The sequence below is a fragment of the Podarcis pityusensis genome (assembly GCF_964106645.2).
Source record: "Podarcis pityusensis genome assembly, chromosome: 10".
NCBI lineage: Eukaryota > Metazoa > Chordata > Lepidosauria > Squamata > Lacertidae > Podarcis > Podarcis pityusensis.
In genome coordinates, this window is record NC_138035.1 from 26,202,535 (window position 1) to 26,223,408 (window position 20,874).

At 42.9% G+C, this 20,874-nt stretch overlaps 1 protein-coding gene across 1 annotated transcript in view; it reads right to left on the reverse strand.

Moving 5' to 3' along the window:
- The window catches only part of NUAK1 (NUAK family kinase 1), a 49,426-nt gene extending 34,657 nt beyond the window's left edge, over positions 1-14,769 (reverse strand). Inside the window, exon 1 of the mRNA XM_080971699.1 lies at positions 13,714-14,769. Within this exon, the coding sequence (XP_080827825.1) occupies positions 13,714-14,121 (408 nt within the window). The 5' untranslated portion in view covers positions 14,122-14,769. The remainder of the gene's footprint in view (positions 1-13,713) is intronic.
- Between the last annotated feature and the right edge of the window lie 6,105 nt (positions 14,770-20,874).

Consider the following 20,874-nt stretch of genomic DNA (forward strand, 5'->3'; position numbering starts at 1 on the left):
CTGATTCCTGAACACTTTGTCTGCTGCCGAGTCTGTACTGTTGCCTGCCTCAATAAGGTTCTCTTTTTTACTTACAAATAAGAGAATCTGCTTGTGCGTTTTGGGGTGGGAATCTGGACAGTGGCCATCATTACATCTTGTGGGAATGAATTCTACTAACACTTCCGTTCTGGCAGGAGGTCAGTAGATGGGTGGGAGAGGTGCTTAACTCATCAACAAAGAAAGGAAAAATTTCAGGGGACAGTTAAGGGTAAAGAATAAGCAGCCTCTCACACCAGTCAATTCTCCCAGCCTCCACCTTAGCACTGGGAGGGTTAGCACAGGTTTAGGAACCCCACGTTTCCCTTGTAATATCCAGCTCTGCAAAAATAATGTTTGGAACATAAACAGGTGTACTTCAGTCTTGCATGATCTGTGTTGCTGATTTTTTTTATGTAAGGCCCCATGGTCTACCAACGTATTTTAAGTTTGCAAAGTAAGCATGCACACTCAATATCTATTAACAGTTAAAGCTGATAGGCAATAGAGTTTGGGACCTCTCAGGGATGGGCTCCTGCTTTATGAAATTTCCCACCACCAGCACCCCCCCCCCCAAAAAAACCAATACCCCATTATGTGGTTGGCTGCATTAGTTCAGGTTTTGAAGAAATGTTTGAATGCTCTCCTCTTTTCTCTAGCTTTTAATTGAATCTTTTATTGTATACGGTGCTGGAGTTTTTATAGTATTTTCAAGTGTATTGTGCACAGCCTTGTTTCATTTTGTTTTATTTATTGGCTTATTTTTCTATATTACCATATTTTTCACCCTATAGGACGAACTTTTTCCCCTCCAAAAATGAAGGGGAAATGTGTGTGCTTCCTATGGGGCGAATGCAGGCTTTCGCTGAAGCCTGGAGAGTGAGAGGGGTCGGTGCGCACCGACCCCTCTCGCTCTCCAGGCTTCAGGAAGCTATCCGCAAGTCTTGCAAGCCCGGCGGGAGGTCCCGCAGGCTCGCAAGGCTTGCTTCTCCCCCCCCGCCAGCCCCACAAGCTCGCGGGATAGCGGGGAGGCGGAGCGCCGCCACCCCGTTATTCCCCGACCTGATCTGGAGGCTGGCGGGGGGGAGAAGCAAGCTTGGGGATGGCTGCGCAAAGCCTCTGCAGGGCAGCGGAGTGCGCTGCCCCACAGAGGCTAGGGAGGCTGTCCCTGAAGGCAGAAGAGGGAGACAGAGCACTCCGTCTCCCTCTTCTAGCTTGGGGATGGCTGCGCAAACCTGGGGGGGAAATAAAAAAATTTTCCTTGATTTCCCCCCCAAAAAACTAGGTGCGTCCTATGGGCCGGTGCATCCTATAGGGCGAAAAATACGGTAAGTTTTACATCTGCTGTACGCTGCCCCTCCTGATGTGGCAAAAGGGAGGAGGTAGAGGTGTGATTTGAGCAGCATGCACTAGCACATTTGCTTGATCCTAGTAAGCTATAGGCCGCTTAATGGTGGCTTAGCATTATGTGTGATCCAGACCAATTTTATCAACATGAGGCATTTGGACCTTCCAGTTGCATCTCCGTCTCCATCCACACTGAACAAATGCAGGCTTCCTAGAATGTATACACACACCATACTTAGTTGATGGGTTTTGTTCATGCTTTGCATCAGGCTGTCACCTTCCCCAGGTTTCATTAGCTATTGGCCATAGTTTGCTTTTAATCTGCACCATGTGACGGTTTTATTTCCTTGCTTGAGTAAACTGTTATACAAGCTTGACACTATAATGCAACTGTCTGTTGCAGTGTGGACTGATATGCAGGAAGGGTAATCCTGTTTTAAGGGGTTGGACATGATTTTATTGGTCCCTGCCAACCTTATTATTTATATAAATGGTAGAAGGTCACACTGATAGAATCCAGAGCTCCTTCTCTCTTCTAGTAGCTATTGGTGATAAGGGGGGGGGGGGCATGCAGGGCTGCTGAAATTCTATGTACTTTGCTTAGTGCCAAGCTGGTAGGAGCACAAATTCAATATAAGTATGCTGGAAACTGCTGGTATATTTCCTAAGCCTGTAGCCAACAGGAAAGGGTTAGAAGACATTGTAATAATTTGAAAATATCTAATAGTTTATGCAGAGTCTTCTCTTCTGCTGTTACAAGACATCTCTGTCAGAACATCCAAAAATTGAACTACCATGTGTGATCCTGGGAAGAAGTCACCTGAAGCAGACAAAGTAGAGGTTTGGAGGAACTATGAATAGATTAAAAACCTTTCCGACAAATTACATCTTTCAAAGCAAATTCACATTTGAATGAATACAATTCCTTTCAAAAGGAGGTGGAGTTCAAAACTGGAATGGAACTGAAAACTGTTTCACAACTTTAACTATGAAAATGTAATTCTGACTTCAGCAAATGTTGACCAATACTGAGTGCAAGATCTGCTGAAAGGACAAAAGCTTTAGTTATATTTAACTTCCTGCAAAATTGCCAAACAGATGTTTATGTTTGGCTTCCACACTCGCTGGGGCTAAATGCAACATCAAACTAGGATTCCACAAAGTGTAGGTTCTTTCCATCCAAATAAGTTCTTAAGAAAGTAAAAGCAATGGCTGACATGTTTTATAACCTGGGTAGGGCTGGGAGATTGATCATGCCCACCCTGTTCTTTATGCCTCTTTTCATTATTTAAATACATTTCTAGTTACACAATAATTGTTAATGATCAGCTTCCTAATACATCAGACATTTTTATTCTTTTTTAAAAAAGAAATGCTTTCTAAATTTCACAAAAATTAAAATCTTGGCAAATCAGAGAAAAGAAAAGTGAAATAATTCAAAAGTCTCTGGAACAGTTTTGTTTTGCACAGTTGCAGCACACCTTCCTGCAAAAGTCAAAACATAATTTCCTGGGCAATTATATACTCTGACTTTTCACCCACCATATAACAATGAACGTAATGAAAAAAGAAAGAATAAGTAAAGAAGTAACTTTGTAGGATATATTGATAACTCAGACTGGCCTATATATTCAGAAAAAATGAGGTGGAAATGTGGCTTTTTTAGTAATAGCATTATGGAATGTCCTTTCAAGGGAAGAATGCTTAACACCAACCTTTCTGTCTTTTACATGCCAGGAAAGAACCTTTCTAACTTACCCAAACTTTTAAAAGCAGTAACACTTTTAAAATTTCTGACTATCATTTGGCTTTTATCTGCTGCTCTTTTGTGTCTATTATTTACTCTTGTTTTGCATGTTTTAATTCTCATTAACTGTCTGGAAATGATGGATTAAAATATTTCACATAGAAAAATGAATGAATAAAATGGTGGTATCTTCCCCCTTCCTCTGACCTGCAGTCTGAAGTGGTAAGCTGTACCACAGGGGTAGGGAACCCTGTGGTTCTCCAGAAGTTGTTATGGATCCCAACTCTCATTAGCCCCAGCCAATGACCAACGGTCAAGGACGATGAGGTGTAGTCAAGGGAGCTATAGCCAGCAACATCTAGGGGGCCACAGGGTCCCCACCCCAGACCTACCATGTCAGTATTGTACCATCTTGTTCTACTGTGTAGACCAGGCCACATCAGGGAAGCTGTATCTGCACACTGTGGATTTCTACTGTTTTTAGTTTTAAAAGATTACTTTCTAAGAAACATTCATATGTCTGGATCATCTATCGTTTTGTTAAAGAAGAAATCAAAAGAACATTACGAGGGCCACCTTGAAAATACAGTGGTACCTCGGGTTACATACGCTTCAGGTTACATACACTTCAGGTTACAGACTCCACTAACCCAGAAATAGTGCTTCAGGTTAAGAACTTTGCTTCAGGATAAGAACAGAAATCGTGTTCCAGCAGCGCGGTGGCAGCAGGAGGCCCCATTAGCTAAAGTGGTGCTTTCAGCTTAAGTACGGACCTCTGGAACGAATTAAGTACTTAACCTGAGGTACCACTGTACCAGAAGGAATGTATGACAGGAAGGGTACAGGGGCAACCCACACCTACCTTTTGCAATATATACCAAGGCCAAGCACAACTGGAGAAGGAGACTCAATATTCTAAGTCTTAAAATCTCTTTGCCAATCCCCCCCGCCCCCCACAAAAAAAGTTAGGCAGAACAACAGCAGCAACTCAGGCTTCCCACTTCACCCTGCCAATGACCTTAACACAGACTTGGATGTACCACCTTCCCCTGAGTGCAGAACAATTCCCTGCTCCGGCTACTCCAGCCAGAATTTCATTTCAGCAAATACCACAAATCATGTCATACTGTGTAGAACTATTTAAAAGCAGGGTTGTGCAATGTGAACTGTTCACTGCATGAGAATGAACCGGAGTCTGCCTAAGCTAGCCTCTTTCACTCCTTTGTTTTTTATTTAAATTATCCTGAAGATGTGGCCGCACTGTTGTTCGGAACTTTAAACAAATTTTCCTCTAATTGGAGATTCAGCCTAAACTGCAAAAGCAATTTAATGCTAAAATCAGCATCCTAACAAGAGAATAGTTTGGACATTTTTTTCCACATGTATTATCAGCTGTTTCCTAGAAATAGCAAGCCCCTGGCTCAGCTAAAATGAAACCAAATCCGCTATGTGTAATGGAATTATAACACACTATACTAAGGAACTAACAGAACCTGGTAAAAACATATATTTTCATGCATTAACTTTTACATTCCTCTAACAAGCACATGGGATTAAGGCAAAAAAATATAATATAATCTTATCACCTTGGGGTTTTGGGTAGGAGGGATTAATAACTGTTTTATTTCTACAGTGTCTTCTCTAATGTACACACCCGTTTAAAAGCATGCCATTATCTGAATTAGCTTATATAACAGGATATAAAATGTCATGGCAGGTTTTGTTGGAATGGTAATGAGAAGAATTTGTGTGCTCAATGAAACAAAGATGCTCACTTCTGTGCCAAATATTCATTTGATGGCAATACTTCAAATAAATTATTCCTTATAACAACTAGACTGTCATATCCTACAACCACATCCCGAGCAACCACCCAGCTGGGCTCAATAAAGCTATTTTCCAATGTGCTGTATACACACACACACACACACAAACACCCATACTTCCCAGATGTTTTCTGTGTAAAACATTTGGTTTCAAATGCATAGCAAGTCTTTCCAAAAAGCCATTACATTTGTTTAATGGACTCATACAGTTCAGCTAAAATATCCTGGAGCAGACATCTGACTGCATTTCTGCTCTATGAGCCCCATCTGCAAAAAGCACAAAGAGCAAATGAGAATGTTTTACATGATTTATGCTGCCTTTATGATCAGCCAGTTCATAAAGCACAAGCTTTGTTCAACAGACAATAACACAGACTGCTTTCAAGTGTGTCATTAAGTGTGTTTTTTTCTGTTTTAAGAAATACTTTCCATTCAAACAACGGGCCCAATTCTAAAGCAGTGGGATCCATGCAACTAATATCAGAATTTTACTTACTGCACCATCAAAAAAGTAATTTCCTGTTTTCTCTCCTGAGGATACCCAAGACAGATAAATTCATAATATCTATGGTGGCACATTTTTATTTTCACCAGAGGAAAGCTGGAGGAAGGAAATTTATAAAATACATAAGGAATTATTAGTGTTAATCTCATTAATCCTCACAATAACTGTGAGGTAAATTACTACTCTTATTTTACAGCTGGGTTACTGAAATTTAAGGTTTATTCATTCCAGTGAACTCATGGATGAGTTTAATTTTAACTCTGCTCCCTGAACCATGTCTGACACCAGTCCCATGTTTATTTTAATTCTATATATATTTCACTGTAGATGGAAGACCTATGTGAATAAATTCAAGTCCTTAATTATAACATCTTCCCCTCAAAAACTTGAAAGAGATTACTAAGCTAGTTCAGCTATCATGGCTAAACCATGGTTTACTGCAAAAGGAACCATAGTCAAATATTGGGCTTGTGTATTCCAGCACTTCCTTTCCAGTGCTGCCCCAAAGGAAGAGTTTGGAAATGTTCACTTCCATTTTTTAAATTAATACTAAATTATTTTATGAGACTTATATATCATCCTTCTTCACAAGACCAAGGGATGGCTATGAAAAACAAGTAACTTAAAACAGTCATCATCAAAATACAAACTCAATAAAATATAAAATAGCAACTTTTGCCAAGTTTCAGAGAAAAGCCACACCAAAGTTTCCTAGCTAGCTTTTGTTATCATAAAAGAGCTATCAAATATTTTCAGCATACTGGTATAGGTCCAAATGTCTTCCCTTACAAGTATCTTAAAATATTTTTGTGGTCAGGCAGCAATATTGTGTTTTTAGACGTATTTTATGACTGAACTATGAAGTAGCATTCAACTGTACACAGATTTCTACAATGTTCTTCCCCTGGTCACTTTTTCTTTTGACAAATATTTTCTGCTCTGAACAGTTAAACACAGAATTGTTAAAGTGATTATGAGATATTTCTGCTTTCCAAGAATTATGGAAATGCAAGAAGTGCCCGTTCTAAGAGAAATTCAAATGTCATTTGCATACAATTGCCAAACTATAGACATTAAGCTTTGAAATGCAGAAACTGCACAGCACTCTCTGATTCTAGATCTCCAGGGCTGGATTTTGAGCTATTCAGATTTGCCCTCCAAATATGGGTCCCCTATTTCCTAAGCAGCACTCGCATTTAAGGAATGCCTATGAAGTTGCAATATCCTATGAACTCGAGTGGGACTAAGTCTCATTGAACTCAATGGAGCTTTTTGAGTAGACACGTATAGAATTGCTCCATGAATTACCTAAAGCTAGAGGAGGGATATATACCTTTGGAAAATATAAAATTGTGTTGAAAAATTAATCCAGCTAGTGACAGTAAATTAGCTCTGCACAAAAATATTTTGATCATATCTACAGCTGTGAAATTATGGAAGAAATTGCCTATTTTCTGCAAACTGATTCCATCTTCAGATGGCTTTCTAGCCCAATCTTGTGACATTCCAATCCCACCAAGAACTTATCCCATAGCTCCTTTTTTCAAATAAAAAGTAACCAATAAAAACCATATTTTATTCTTATCCTCCAAAAGTATTAGAACAAGACCTGAATTGTATCATATTTAGGGCTTATACTCAATCCTGGACCAGTGAAAAATTTAAAAGCCAGACATCAAAGCCCATGTATGTGCTCATCCTCAGACAGCTGAGATATCACCAATATTAAATAACATTAACAAATGTAGAAGAGGTTCATTGGTACACATGCTGGTTTCTTTATGTACTTTACTACAATTTGAACATCAAATAGCTTCATACTTAACTAGCCACATGGAGGTATTTTCTCCCACTTTAGACTGTAACGAAAGGTTACTGCAGGGTCTTTATATGTATTAAACATCTGGAAGTTTTGGTATGGATCCAAGATATCTGATCAGCATGGGCAGCCACTATACTCCCATGGCATATCTCACCCAGCCCCCTAGTGTTCAGTGTCTAGGCTCTCCTAATTTATACAATGTACAGTGTTGTCTGTGCAGACATGGTGATAAATATGTGCTGCTTAAAAGCAGATATTTCACAAACTATAACTTACAGATGCTCTGGGCTTTCATGTGGGCAAGACAAATGAGAATCCTATGCCTGACTGAAAAAGCAGAGTTCAGAAAACAACAGCAAGAGAACACAAATGAAAACCTGGGTACATTTGAGGCTTAAATAAATTGGTCACCCAGTGCTGCACAGATGCATTTATTTCACTTTGTAGTTCTTTCCACCGTAACTCAAGTATCTAGCAATAGGACAGGGCTGTTGTTGTTTTTTAAAAAAATGTCCTGCCAAATGGACACACAAAATGTCGACATCTGTTAAAAAAAGATGGTTAAAGGCAGCATTTGGTATATATAATGGATAATTACAAGGAATCTGTGAGAAGAATTCTATGAACACTAAACAATCTTTAGCAGGAACTGTTTGTTCCAAACAGCTTTATCCAACATGTATGATACCAAAACATAATTTTATATATGCTTTCAGATATAATTTCCTCCATATGTCATACATAATATCCTAATCTTGAATTTAATGATACAAAAAACCCACACACATGGCTCAACACACAATGCTTTAATGTTACATACTCCCTCTATTATGATTTTTCTCAAATGATGTTTTGAAGCTGTTAGTAATAACACATTACAATGCAATTATGCTTTTGGTTGAAAGCAACTTGGCAAACAATGAACTAAATTCCACTGTGAATTGTACTTCAGGCAGCCAAATATTAGCCAGAGTTCCTCACCCTAAAAGCCACAATTCAAAGACCAAAACTTACATATCTGACCGCATCTGGCACCCACTATCCACAAACTCAGCAGTCTCACCTTTCCTGTACACATACTACACTCAGCCACAAATATTTCAGATATCTATATTCTTAGATCCACTACCCACCCACAGATACTCAGACACATACATCCCTCATCCTCAACCAAGCCTTCCAAAGCTTTGGGTTTCAGTTCCCTTGAAACCTGCTACTGCCCATCCCATATTCCAACCTGTGCAAAGTATTGTTTTAATTAGGTGGCCAAAAAGGGCAACAACCCACCAAAAGCCACCAGTCTCCCCTTAACTCCAGAGCTTGCACTCTCTCTCCTTCTCTTATAATCACTCACTCTCTGCCCATCATGGTGTCTGCACTGCTGTGACCTTATTTCAAGCAATTTCCCATAAAAATTAGCATTCGGGCAGGACGACAAGGCCCACCAATCCTCTAAGTAGCCTTCTTTCCTTGAGAACAGAAACACCTAACCAATCAGGACAGAGTTATTTCCTGCAATTTGCATAAATTGGTTCCTTCCAAACGTAAACCCACAATCAATCTGTTGTAAACACTTCAAAATATTCCTTCTAATGTTACTCTTGATTGGTGTCCATTGACCAATCAAAATTTGTTCAGGATGCTTTCATATTATTGTTGCTGCAGTTCTGGTCCGACAGAGAGGGGATCGATCAGCCACCACACCACTTTGGAGACTGGGCGAAAGCAGGTGCAGAGAACCATGACAAGACTGCTGGCTTCTGTCAGTAGGGGATAGTGGAGTGGGGTGGCAGCATTCACCTAACCTCCCAACAGATGAGTCATTCCACTTACCAGGAAGGAAAGGGGAAGGTCGTGGGAAGGTTGACTCAGCACAAACATACTAGCAGGAGTGCCAGATTGGCTCCATCTTTACATCTGCGCTGTGCCAACCATCCTGCTACCTTGCTCGTACCCCTCTCCTTCCCAGTAAACAGCAGCAACCCACCATGTTGTCCACTACTTCCTTTCTTGCAACACAGTGGAGAAAAGCTCTCTCCGCCTGTTACCCTCACTTTTTCTGTCCAGTCCCTTGCCTTACTTTTTCTCCCCACCACAATTTAAAACTTCTGCCTAATGCAATATTTTCACCTATCACAACCTCTGCCTGTCAGGGACTGGGCAGAGGAGTAATGGTGGAGACTGCCTCCCCAGCCTGATCCTTCCAGAGAAGAAGAAGACAGTTCAGAATTACAACAGGGGTTTGAGGGAGGTCACAGCTCAGAGACAGATGAGGGGGAAAGCTGGGAAATAATGGGAGAGGAGGAGGGAGAGGAAGCAGCAGGAGGGCAACAGCTGACAGACACAGTGTCTTTAGAAAGCATTTCAGACCCTCCCTCCCAGAACCCGGTGAGCCTTGAAAGTAGGAGAGCAAAGGGCTCAGAAGCAAAGGGCCCTCAGTGCCACCCGTAGAGGAGATGATGACGAATGAGGAAGTGGGATAAAAAGGGGGTGGAGAGTCACACGAAACAAGGCCATTATTCCAAGAAGCTGCATTCCAAGCCTCTCTCTGTAAATATTGAATAAAAAGCAGATGCTAAGAACTTTCCTTGTCTTACCCATTCCTGGCAACCTGATGTTGCTTCCTCTGCTGCTTGACACCACCTGCTGCTAGCTGCCCTGGCCCTCACCCTACAGCCCCAGTGGGCAGCCATCATTGGTTTTAATAGAATTTATAATTGGGGACACACTTTTTATGGTGACCTTGGAATCATCCAACTCTGTCTCACCACGTATGAAATATAAATATATTTCAGTGCTGGCTATCAGAACAGACCAGACAAGTAAGAAAAGCTCCCACTAACCTGGTAAAAAAAACCACAACACATTAATTAGGCTGTAACCCTTTATACGCTTACCTAGGAATAAGTCTCATTGGACTAAATTATGCTTACTTCTGAGTAAACTTGCATAGGATTGCACTGTAAGTTGATGAAGACCTGAGATACATGAGAGACCGTGAACATGACTGTGTGAGAAAAGGAGAGTTAGATCATGGAGTAACTCAGGACACACATGAAACATTATATATGATCAATATGCTGTTCCTTTGTAACTGGAATGCTGCATCTACTTCCAAAACCAATATACAGTACAGTGGTACCTCTGGTTGCGAATGGGATCCATTCTGGAGCCCCGTTCGCATCATGAGCAGAACGCAACCCGCGTCTGCGCGGGTCATGATTTGCTGCTTCTGCGCATGCGCGTGACATCATTCTGAGCGTCTGCGCATGCACAAGCGGCGAAACCCGGAAGTAACCTGTTCCGTTACTTCTGGGTCGCCGCGGGACGCAACCTGAAAAGACGTAACCTGAACCGAAAGTAAAAAGAGGTATGACTGTATAGACTATGCTTTGTTCCTACTATGTAACTTTGTTGTGATTACAGCACCTTCATCAGCCCACACCCCTTTTTGATTGTGATGACCAAGCATGTACATCTGTCTGTTTCTACAGGCAATAAGGTGCAACAGTGTCATAGAGGTTCCCCACAAGCACCATTCCAACTCTTCCTTTCTTTGTGCATCTCTCATATGCTTCACATTGAATATGTTTGCTTAATTTTGCTTATATCTTATTCAAGTCAGACTGCAGTATTAAAAAAAGTTTTGTTTGACTACATCTGAGCAACTAGATGGAACTCCCACAAAACTTTCAAAATACACTCTACTTTGCAAACTTCTTCTGTCATCTCTTTATCCTAGTACTTACAGCCATTTGCATGTAACATCTCCCAACAAATGTTTGGAAAGTTGGCTGCCCTTGTACAGGGCGGTTGTGCTCTTATATTTCATGCATTACACAGCCCAGTCTAGCTGTTGCATTATTGAGTAAACATGTTTAAATAACAAGTTGTTGCCAACAACAAACTAAATATAACTAATCTATATTCCATCTAATAAACTAAGGCCGGAAAAGTACTTCAGGTTTCTTAAAAAAATCATTTTTTGGCAATAGCCCTTTACAGAGTTGAAAAAATATTTCAAACTCCTAGATACTACTAATACTTATTTTTTTAAGTTGTACATTGTGGCATCTGGGATTTTCCCAAGCCTGATAAGTGTATATATTGAGGAGGGGGAAAATAGAAGCTTCTAGTGCATGCAAGTTATAATGCTAGATTGAAAAACACTTCTTTGTAAGACAATGCAATTTAAAGCCCTGCACTATGAAAATATAATGGAGAACATGTCATTATGTAGACTTCATATTAGCATAGCTTCATGGACACTGGTGGAAATCCTTTAGATTCATATCAGGTTCAGATCACAATCCATCTGTCAACCCTGAAGATTTCACAATATCTGCCCCAGAAGCCAAAGAAAATTCAATGCCTCACATTTTATATGTCAATATCTGACTAATCAGTCAAGAACACCTAATAGTATGCGCTATACCTAAATTTCACTTGGTTAAAATATATACTCAAGGAAGGTATATATATAACTTTGAGAGGGCAGAGTACTAGAGTTGTTTCTAGGCTGCAAGCTGTTGCCATATGGTTCCAAATATTTACATGCTGCTGTGTAGGAAAAGGTTACCTAACCCAGTAATCTGACAGCAAGCAAATGACATAGGTGGGAGTGTGACCTGGGATTTCTAATACTTAGCTCCTCTTTATTTGACAATTTGCTGTGAAGTCATGATAGGAAATATGCCAGTCACTTTGCTTCAAGAACCCCCTCTGCTGGTCACAGTACAGAGTCTATTCAGAGCTTTTTAATGATGCCATAAATGCTGATGACTAAGGAGAACAGAAACAGAGCAAAGAAAGCAAAGGAAAAGCTAAATGAACTCCTGTGCCTCTGCTGGCCCAGACCTTTTCCACAACATTCTCCCCTAACGTATAAAGTGAAAAACTGAAGTTCTGCATTTTAAGAGCTTGGAGAAAAGGAAAAACTATTCAAGAAGTCAATGTACATCTGGCATGGAGTCATAGCAACCAGTTATAATTCCTTGCAGTAGTAGACCCTACAGAAATATGTATGTGCTTTTAGAGGTGAGAAAACAAAAGCACTTTGCCATATTTAATACAAGTAAACACTATCCTGAGCTAGTCAGTTTGTTGGAACAAACAAATTAAACCTAGCATTTTAATCTTAAAATAAATAGAGATTATAAATAGCAATGCTGGTTTCCAATGAAGCTACAAAGTTACATCTGTTTCAAAGCAAATTTAAAAAGAATCAAAAGCATTCTTTTAAAAATAATAAATTTAGATGGATAATGTAAAAAATGTAAAAATGATGTAAAAAAATCTATAACTTAACCTAGATGCTTTAAAGCACTTAACCAGTGCTTTAAAATATCATGCATTTAAAGTCAGCATTTGCATTCATCTCTGCTTTGTTTAGCTGTCCTCTTAACAATTTAACAAAATGGAAGAAGAATACATAACACAAGCTTATCTGCGTATAAAATCATTTAAATATAATTTTCATACTGTATTAGAACTTTTTTTTCACTCACAAATGACACTGCTGAAAAGCTGCAGTCTGCCTGGAATGCTTCAGAAAAATATGTGTATAGGCATAGCTGACTCAAATACAGAACCAACCCACATGAGCTGGAACATAGGTCCACTAATAGATATTAAATGGCAATGCAGAAAATAGCAATGCTTCTAGCTTATTGCACAAGCATTTCCCATCTGCCCATGAGATCTCCTGTGACAGAAGAACAAAAAAGTTGGGCTGGAGTTACAGTACAATGCCACATCGGGACAGCTGTGTTTAAACTGTTAGCCGGCAGACACAGATGAGCCAAGTGGACTCTAAGCTCACTGAGGTAGAGGAGCAGCATCAATGTGTTTGTTTAAAGAGGTCAGTAAAGTTCAGGTCATAAAAACCACCAATGAAGTGTTTTGGTTTAAAGGAACTCTAAGCTGAATAGCATTTTCTGTTTAGCTTACTAGAAAACACAATACATTCCAGGGAACTTTGTATGCCCACACTTTGAAAGAACAGTAAAAGGACTGATCAATTTGGAGGGGAGGGGAATGCCCATTTACAAACAATACTAAAAATTTCCTAAATGATCTGCACCTGACAGTTATGATTTAAGAGAGGATACAGTTCTAGGTGCAAATACTTTGGGAGAAATCAGACTTCACAAACACACCCCGAATAACTCTTGAATCGCATAACGGCGTGGCGGGGAGATCTACATCAAGACACACACACACACACACACACACACACACATAGTGGGAGCTCTTGAAAGCAAAAGTTAGAAAAAGTTGAAGGGCGGGGGGGGGGGGATTCAGGTCCCAAGTTGTGAGGCCGGACACGCCATGAAGGGAAAAGCTCAGGAATGAGTGCAATGCACAGCAGCTCCCCCCCCCCCGCCGCCCCCATGACATCTCTCCATCCGGAGCATCTCCAACAGCCTCCGCCTTCCGCAGCCCTTACCACTCTGCCGGAAAACCTCTCGATGGCCCTCTTGACTTTGCCGTAGGTGCCTTTGCCCAGCGTCTCCTGCAGCTCGTAGCGATGCTTCAGGTTGTGCTTGTGGTGGTGCCGCTTGACCCCTTGCTGCTGCTGCTTCTTCAGCTCCGGAGGGGCTGCTGCTGCTGCGCGGGGGGCGAGGGCGCTGCCGGCCGAGGCAGCGGGGGCAGCGGCGGAGCCCTCCCCGGCGGGCTCTTCCACCATGGCTGCTGCTGGCTGTGGTGGTGGCGGCGGCTGTGCACTTGCTGCTGCGGCTGCTTGGTCGCCGACCGGCACCCCGGGAGCCCCAGCATCCGCCTGGCAGCAGCCTTGCGGAGGAGGAGGAGGAGGCACTTCTGCGCTGCTGCCGCCATCCAGCTCAGCCCCATCCATCTCCTGCTGGCGCGGCGTGTGCGCCGGGGAGGCACTTCTAGCCGCGCGGGAGGAGCCTCGGCGACCCTCCCTTCAGGCGGGGACCGCCAGGGCCAGCCCCACAACCATGGCCCTTTTCTTCTTTTCCCCCACCCCACCCCCACGAGGGGCGGGGAAGGGGAGAAGGCGGCGCCCCTCGGCTTCCCTCCTCACCCGCGGCGGCGACTAGAGCGCATGGAGGCGGGAATGTGGAGAGGGAGGAGGCGCCCCGCTTGGCGATAGCGGGCTGAGGAAGGGACCCGCTCCTAGGTCTTCTTCCCTTCCGCCGAGGTCGGAGAGAGGAGCCCGTGTCTCCCGCCGCCGCTCTGCCCGCGAAGCATGAGGCTCCCGAGGCCTTCCCTCCCGCCTTTAAGTGTCCTCCTCCTCCTCCTCGGGGCTACATTTGGCGGCCGGCGCTGGTGTGGCGGGAGCGGCCGAGCGGAGCCCCCTCTCCGTGCTCCCCCTGCCAGCGAGGCCGCCGCGCTTGCCTCGCCTCCACCTGGCTCGCCCCATGCCCTCCTCAGCCAGCCCCTCGCAGCTGGGGGTGTCTTCTCGCTGGGTCTGGGCTGGCAAGGGGCCGGGCTTGGCCCGGAGGAGGAGCCGCTCCCCGAGACTAGCGGATCTTCCTCCCGCCCGCCCGCTTTTTGCCTCAGAATTGGGCGGGATCTCTCAGGGCAGCCGCCGCCGCCGCCAGAATGGGGAGGGGGCGTCGGCTCGGGAGTTAGAGGTGCCAAATGGCCTTTATTGCGGCGCATTCCGCTTTATTCCACAGCGCGGCAGTTAATGGGCCTCCTTTCCTCCAGAGTAGGGAGCAGGCTGGACTCCCTTTGCGACGTGGGGCAACAGAAAAAGTTGTGCGTGCTTAGAGCTCTCTCTTTTTTTTTCTTTCTCTCTCTGTCCTACGGTGTATTGCAGTGCTTACGATCCGTTATTTTTTAGGATGGATACAAATGTAAGCAGCAATTTGATGGTAGATTTAGGGGCAGCTATGTGTAAAAATAAATAAAATCACGAGGATCTCAGCTTCTACCTTTTCTTGTTTCCCTTGCCAGAAGAAAACATCAGGTCGCCGAATGTGCTGCAAGTCCAAAAGGATCATGCCACGCTAGTGTACACAATGGCGCAGTCGCATCCCCATCCACCTGTGTTCTCTTCTAAAGCACCAGGTGGATACAGCAAGCTCTCAACTTAGACAGGGGCTACATCCCGGGGTTGGCATCTAAAGCCAAAATTGCATATAGTGAAAACATTGGGTGCAGTGGGAGTGCCATGCTTGATCTCTCTGTGGCTTTTGATGCCACTTACTATGAACCAGCTCTTTGGGGTGGGTATTGGAACCCTGTTGCACACTGGTTCCACTCCTACTCACATGTCATGTCCAAAGAGTAGTATCTGGAGACTATTTTGGTATCCTGCAGGTATGATTTTCTCCCCACTGCTTTTTAACATGAAGCCACTGGGTGCATTTGTTCAGAGGTTGGTGGTGGCAGAGTTGTGTCATCAGTACGCTAATCATAAACAGCTCTACTCATGCCACCATAAGTCAAGAGAGATTGTGCATGGACTGAGTGTGTGGTGGTGAAGTGGATGAGGTCCAGTAAGCTGAGCTTGAACCCTGGAAGACGGAGGCACTGTGGGTTTGTGGTTCCCATGTTCAGAAGATTGGCCTGTTACCAGTTCTGGATGAGGAACTGCCTCTGAAAAAATAGGTGCATAGTCTATGGGTGCTTCTGGATCCATCTTTATTGCTGGAAGTGCAAGTAGCCTCAGTAGGTAGGAGAGCCTTTCACCAGCTACAGTTAGTACCAGCTATGGCCACTCTTAGACAAGATAGTCTAGCTGTGGTGATTCATGCACTGGCTACCTCAAAACTTGATTATTGTAGTGTGTTGATGTGGCAGATGAAGGTGGTTCTGCTGTTGCAGATACACAATGGCATTTATTCTCTCTGCGCTCCTCCCAGCGGTCATTCCTCCTCTGGTCACTGCTATGGATACACAACATCTGTCTCCAGACACTGCAGTCGTCTACAAGGGATTCCCGCACAGCAGGGTTGATGTTGCCAGCCTCCATGTCACATTTGCAGACCAAAGCATCCTTATTTTAAATAAAACTGTTTTAGAGTTTAGGGCAACCAGCCAAGAATTTACATGGTTATAAATGTTTGTTTTTAGTTTTAGTTTTTAATATCAATTTTTCCACAATAAAATTGTGCTTGTTTTCCAGTAAATGTGCTTAGCATCAGGTCAGCAGAAGCAAACTCCACTTTATTCCCATAGACAGGATGGTGTTATGATTTTAAAATATAAAAAGAGCCCTGATCAGTCAGGCCATAGGCCCATCTTGTCCAGCATCCTCTGAGAAGCCTGCGCTCTCCCTACTTGTGATTCCCAGCAATTGGCAGCACACAACCATCACAGTTAACAGCCATTGATAGCCTTATTCACCACGAACTTGTCTAATCCTCTTCTAAAGCTATGATTTAAGTGAGATTTTAAAATGTGAAATTGCACATGGTCAGCATTTTTTTTTTTAATTAAAGTTGGCAATGTATTGTTTCAGCATATCAGGAATGTACAAGCATGGCAGGAGGAGAGAAACGTTAATTGTGCGCCTCACACAAAAAAACAAAACATGGGCTTCACAGCTGAAGTGATACACCTGGCCATCTAACTCCCGCCCTACATAAAGCCATTAAGTCCAGAGTCCTAAATGACCTAGCTTCACCTCTGTGCATGAGGCAGTCACCCTCTGGGTCTGCCCCGAATCTCCCACCAACCAGCTTCGCTGAATGACCACGGGTTTTAGAGGAATAATCTCTATCCATTTTCTCTATATCATGAATAATTTTATACATTTATACATGTTCCCATTTGTTTGTTCATTTTAGCTAAAAATCCTGAAATGTAACCTTCCTTCTCAGGGGAGTTGCTCCATCTCCCTGAGTCTTATGAGTCAGACAGCAATGGCCTTTTGGGACCACTTTAAATAAAAACAAAAACTATATTGGTATGCTTATGAAATAGCTCACTTACCTCCTTCCCTTTGGTACTTCTTTTTATTTCCATTTATAGATGATCGTGATATTAAATACTGAATACAAGAAACAGAGTCCATGGGGATAATCAAGGCTTACAATTGTTTGTGTATATACACCTCTGTGTGTGTGTGTGTGTGTGTGTGTGTGTGCACGCTCGTGTGTGTGTGCGTGTGTGTGTGTGCGTGTGTACACATACTGTATTCATGCAGACTGGATTTTTAAAAAATTAAAAAAATCCTTCCTGGTTTCCTTGAATATTATATATTTTTCACACCAACACATCATTAGCTATAAGCTGAAGTTACAGGGCTTCCAGGCCTCCTAATACAAACTAAAAAGTGTGGAAATATCCAGTACAGTCATTCAGCACCCCATTTGCATTCTACTCATCACTCTCCTGCTTTAATTGCTTTCCTGGAACAGCGAACGAATCTGCCCAGGTCCTGAACAAACACATTCTGTGGCATGCAGCAGAACACTTTTTCTTGAGCCATCTTTTTATTTCACTAAACATATTCCTTGCCTGCAAGCATTATTGCCAGGCAGGATGGGCTACGTTTGCCCCAGATATCTACCGTATTTTTCGCCCTATAGGACACACTTTTTCCCCTCCAAAAATGAAGGGGAAATGTGTGTGCGTCCTATGGGGCGAATGCAGGCTTTCGCTGAAGCCTGGAGAGCAAGAGGGGTCGGCGCGCACCGACCCCTCTCGCTCTCCAGGCTTCAGGAAGCTATCCGCAAGCCTTGGGAGCCCACGGGAGTTCCTGCCGGGCCCGCACGGCTTGCGGAGAGCTGCCTGCACCCCGAAGCCTGGGCGCGCTGAGCAGTCGCGCCCGGGCTTCGGGTAGCTCTGCGCAAGCCGCGGGAGCCCTCCCACGGCTTGCGCAGAGCAGCCTGTTCTGGGGGCTGGGGTCAGGGGAAGCTCGGGCTTCCCCCGCCCCAGCCCCGCGCCTGCGGGGTAAATAATTTTTTTTTCTTTATTTCCCCCCAAAAAAACTAGGTGCACCCTATGGGCCGGTGCGCCCTATGGGGCGAAAAATACGGTACATCTGGTTCAAACATCAATGAGAGTTAAAACTGTAGGAGAGCTGGGCATGGGCAATTCAACGTCAGCACAGGAAGTTGGATCAAGTGGCTGACCAAAGTATTTCCTGCTCTGTTAAGCCACTTTAAGTCTGTAGTGTTGATACGGCCTAAGTATGGTCCAGTTGCATATTCCTGCATTGTAGGAGGGTTGAATTAGATGATGCTCCTGGTTCCTTTCAACTCTACAATTCTGTGATTCCAGAAGTGGTTGCAGCCTAATGGCAAATTCCCTAATGGCTTACACCCAACTTATGTGGGGTTTGGATTGCAGACACAGTATCTTTCCCCCATTTCTAACCAGTAAAGTACACAATGGCACACAGGGTTGGGTTTTGTAAACTTGTCCAGTGTAATCATGAAAGATCAGCCTTCTTCAACCTGGTACTTTCCAGATGTTTTGAACTACAACTCCCGTCAGCCTCAGCTAGCAGCTGAGTCCCATTGTGTGGGTACCATTTTGGCTACATAAGCAATGTTACTAACAACTTGAGCACTGGAAACAGAAATGATATAACATGATAAAAGCAATGGAAACATTCTGTGCTGGGAGATTCATGCAGATAAGATATGGAAATAGGAGCAGCTAATGCGCACACAAATCTTGGAAGTGGTGGCACTCTGGCAACAAAGTTGAAAATAGCTGAGTGGTAAATTAATCTTGTGCATTTTTACATGCAAACTTGAGATGTAAATTTTTGTTCAAATCTTTCTAAACACTCATTTCCCATGTTTTAATTTTTAATTTGTTTCTAAGTTGTATTCATTCAACTTGTTTTTATTATTGCTTGTTAGCCGCCCTGAGCCCGGCCTTGGCTGGGGAGGGCGGGGTACAAATAAAAGTAGTTGTTGTTGTTGTTGTTTAGCAAATCTACTATTTTAACTAATGGCTAACCTCATGGCACTGGTGCTGGTCCAGAAAAAAGCACAAAGTGGATTTGGAACAGAACTATACTGTTCTCTCTCTCTCTCTCTCTCTCTCTCTCTCTCTCTCTCTCTTTTGCAGTGTCCCAAGGGATTGGTTGCCTAAATAATGCATGGAGCAGAATCAATGCCCGGGAGCAGAGAGGGTGCTTGGCTTCTAGCTGCTAGGGCCTAGCATCACCATATCTGCTTATTCTGCCTTGCAAATGTTTCTCTGAGACCTTTTCCCCCACCCCTCCTGATGGGCTTACTTCAAATCTTGTTTCAGGATATAACCACAAACATGCTTTTATAAAGAAACTCTAATGTGTAGTTCCGCTCTCAGACAACAATATTGTCTTCTCAACCCCTCCTCCACCCCACTGTGCCAGCAAATAAGTACTTAAGTGGAAACATACTGCCCAGAATCCAAAGAACTTGGCCGGCTAGTTTTGCATCCCCAAGGAAGCTTTGAGCTTCAATTTTGTGATCAAGCAGACACCTTCCGCCACATGGAAAACTGCTCTTCAAACTGGGGAGGAGAAAAGGGACTTCTAAAAGTAGCTTGTGATACAGCATGTGGGATATACTCTCCTTTTTTTTAAGCCTGAAATCTCACTGCATCATGTACTTTAAGCCAAGCTGTTTGCATCCCAGAAAGCTTCCTGACTTTTGTTTTTTGGAGGTGGGATTGAATCACACATGGGGAAATTCAGGCTGCACAGTTAAAGTTGATTAGTGCTCTTGCACAACAAATCTGCTTTCCCTACTCCAAAACAGAACTTATTGCGATAAGGAAGGCAATGGGGAAATGCAGTGGGAAGTGTGGCATAATGATTGCTAGATGCAATTCCATATAACCTCCCTGTAAACAAATCGGAATGAATTCTTTGTAAAGAGCTGGTATTGTCTAAGCGCCCTGCAAACTTTGTGGAAACAAATCAGGTTGAATGCTCAATGAATACTTCTGAAAGCAGTTCCCAAAACTGGCTGTTGTTGCGCTAGTGCAAAATCACAAACATACTGTTATGGTTTATATTGTCTCAGGTACATGTACAGGTGCAAGTGTTTTGCATCCTGCTGCTATGGAAAGGCAGGCAGGTGAAGGAAGAATTATTTGTTGCTCATCAAACCGTAGTGGGGAAGGAAATGAACTCAACATGTTTCTTCCTCTAGCTCCACCAGGTGGTGGGAAACATTTTGTGCCAAGCAAAAATCACACCATTACAAATATTCTGACATTTTTGTGGACCATGTCCTTTCTCTTTATAAACTGGAAATGGTTTCATTCAACTCAGTAGAATTAGAATGTTTTTAAGGGAGAAGTGTGTCCATTATCATGGAATAAATAAATAAATAATACCAGGTGCAATGCTGAGAAAAGTGAACAAAGGAAATTTGTAATAAATAGCCTTGCAGGAGAGATTTGAACTCCAGTTTAAGAATCGTAAGACGGGAGAGAAGCAGGGGCCTTGAAGTTGCCCATCCCCAGTTAGAACATGGACAGCAGACTAATTTTTAAAAAATGCTATATAAAAACAGTATAGCTGATAATAGACAAAGAGTTCATAGATCCATCTTTGGATTGTCATTTATTATAATAAGTAAAAAACCTCTACATATTTGTATCATTTCTCATAGCTTGATCTTGTAATTAAAAACCCCCAAAACTGATTTTTAAAAAATCTGATTGAGATACAAACCTGGAA